This window comes from Sardina pilchardus, chromosome 15 (genome assembly GCF_963854185.1).
Source record: "Sardina pilchardus chromosome 15, fSarPil1.1, whole genome shotgun sequence".
NCBI classification, from domain to species: Eukaryota; Metazoa; Chordata; class Actinopteri; order Clupeiformes; family Clupeidae; genus Sardina; species Sardina pilchardus.
This window is the reverse complement of record NC_085008.1, coordinates 32,819,371-32,821,870: the sequence shown is the minus strand read 5'-3', so window position 1 is coordinate 32,821,870 and position 2,500 is coordinate 32,819,371. Positions and strand designations below refer to the sequence as shown.

The 2,500-nt window shown below is 58.7% G+C and overlaps 1 protein-coding gene across 1 annotated transcript in view; it reads right to left on the bottom strand.

Moving 5' to 3' along the window:
- The window catches only part of ptprsa (protein tyrosine phosphatase receptor type Sa), a 195,323-nt gene that overhangs the window by 26,630 nt on the left and 166,193 nt on the right, over positions 1 to 2,500 (bottom strand). Inside the window, exons 14-15 of the mRNA XM_062555340.1 lie at positions 1,381 to 1,977; positions 69 to 163 (exon numbers count right to left, since the gene is read on the bottom strand). Coding sequence (XP_062411324.1) covers positions 69 to 163; positions 1,381 to 1,977 — 692 coding nt within the window. The remainder of the gene's footprint in view (positions 1 to 68; positions 164 to 1,380; positions 1,978 to 2,500) is intronic.

Genomic DNA, 2,500 nt, shown 5'->3' with positions numbered 1-2,500 from the left:
TGTGTGTGTGTGTGTGTCTGAGGTCTGAGTATGTGTGTGTGTGTGTCTGAGGTGTGTGTGTTCCTCACCATGCAGCGGTACGGCAGACGACTCTCAGAGAACTTCCAGGTCAGCAGCACTGTCGTCTTGGTGACGAACTTGGCAGTGAAGTTCCTGGGGACGTCTATGGTTGGGGGGGGGGGGGGGGGGGGGACAGAGGATAGGACAGCCATGTTAGACACACACACACACACACTCACACACACTCACACACACTCTCTCTCACACACACACGAGCAGAGGTAGACAAGAAGAGAAGTGAGGTTCTGATCGAGCTGTCGTTCCTGGGGTGGATCCGTTGCAGTGAGCAGAGTGTGTGAGGCTGTGAGGGAGCAAGGGCACGTTAAACACACACACACACACACTCACACACACACACAGCCAGAGGCCACTGCAAGGCACACAGCCCCAGTGGTCCCCATGACAATGCCACTCAACCTGCTGCGGCCTTCATGCCCCCTGAGACCAAGTGGGCACTGCCAGCCAAGAGCCGGGCACGGACATGGACACACACACACACACACACACACACACACACACACACACACACACACACACACGACATGCAGACAGTAGAGAGCAGTGCACCATGGGATACCATGCCACAAACCACCCCAACTTGGGGGAGAGGGAGGAGAGGGGGGGGGGTGGTTAGGGGGTTCTCACAACCAAACAGAACAGAAATGAAAAGACGAACGGAACGTAACGCACGGAACTCAACTGAACTGAAAATAATCCCTAGTCCAATAAGAGCTGTCTAAACGCAGGTGTGTGATTGGATGTGAGAGCCTACCTTTGGCAGTGTGGGGGCGTGTGATTGGTTGAGTGAGAGTGCAGGGCTGCAGGGAGAGGCGTGGCTGACCAATGGCTGACCAATCAGCACTTACCTTTGTGTCCGGGGGAGGAGCCGATCGACCTGACTGACTGAAACTTACTGTCTCTTATTTACCTGGAGTGTGTGAGGAAGGGCCAGTGTCCAGAGTGAACACACACACACACGTACGCGCTCTGGGTCGGGTGAGTGTTCCGCGTGAACACACACACACACACACACACAAGTGTGTGTGCTCTGGTTCGGGTGCAGGTGACAGGGAGTGTGTGTGTTATCTTTTTTTGTGGGTTATTTGTCGTTTTTTATTGCAGAGAGATGCAGGAAGAGAGGAAGAGAAGAGAGGGCTTCCCCCAACCCAGTCAGCGGCCGACACCGGGCCACATCCGGCCCAGAGCTGGCCCTGATGACCACCACAGCGGTCAACCCGAGACCAGCCCAGGGGCCGGACCCGACCGGCGCCGAACCGGACCCAGGGGTCAGCGAGCCGGGCGGTCGGGCGCGAGTCCTACCTGATCCGAGGGCGGTCGTGCGGTACTGGACCGGGGGGCTGTACGGGCCCGCACCTACGCGCGTGTGCGCGCGCATTTTCACGTCGTAGGCGGCGTTGGGCCTGAGGCCGCTGAGCGTGTGGCTGGACAGGGTAGCGGGCAGCGAGAGCTCGCGGGCAGCGTTGGCGCTGGCGTCCGCCTCCTGGTACGCCAGCGTGTACTCGGTGATGGCGCCGTTGCGCTCGGCCAACACGGGCGGCGCCCAGGACAGCTGCACGGAGCAGCAGGTGACGTTGGCGTCGTGGGCGATCTGGGGGTAGCCGCGGGGCACCTCCTCGGGCACCGACAGCTCCTGCACGGCCTCCTCGCCGAACCCCCCGCGGCTCTTGGCGGACAGGCGGAAGAGGTACGTGGCCCCGCGGTGGACGCTAGTGACCGTGTACTCGGTCTCGCGCGCGCTGAACTCCAGCGTGGCCAGCGGACTCACGTCCCGGCGGCCGAACTGCAGCCGGTAGCCCTGCAGCTCCACACCTGCGGCCAGAGGAGCGGGAGGCTGCCAGCGCACCAGGGCCGAGCTCGCCGTCTCCTGCCACACACTCAGGGATGGGGGCCCGGGCACTGCACACACACACACACACACACACACACACACACACACACACACACACACACACGCAGGAAACAGAAAACAGAGAACAGAGAGCAGAAGGACAGTTAGCCATCAGAGAGCAGTTAACCTTCAGCCAGTCACCTCGAAAGCAAAGACTCAACCAGTGGGCACACACACACACACACGCACACACATACACACACACACACGCGCACACACACACACACACACACACACACACACACACACACACACACACACACACACACACACACACACACACACACACACACACACACACACACACACACACACACCCCTCTCTAGGAGGGTTCTAAACACCAGTGCTGCTGTCCTTTACATCATAAGCCAGTGTGAAGATTTTGTGTGTGTGTGTTTGTGTTTCTGTGTGTGTGAGAATGGGTGCGTAGCGTCTATTTGTCTCTGAGACAGCATACCCATATTTGCACGTTGGGAGTGTGTATCTATGTATGTGTGTGTGTGTAGGTGTGTGTGTGTGTGTATGTGTGT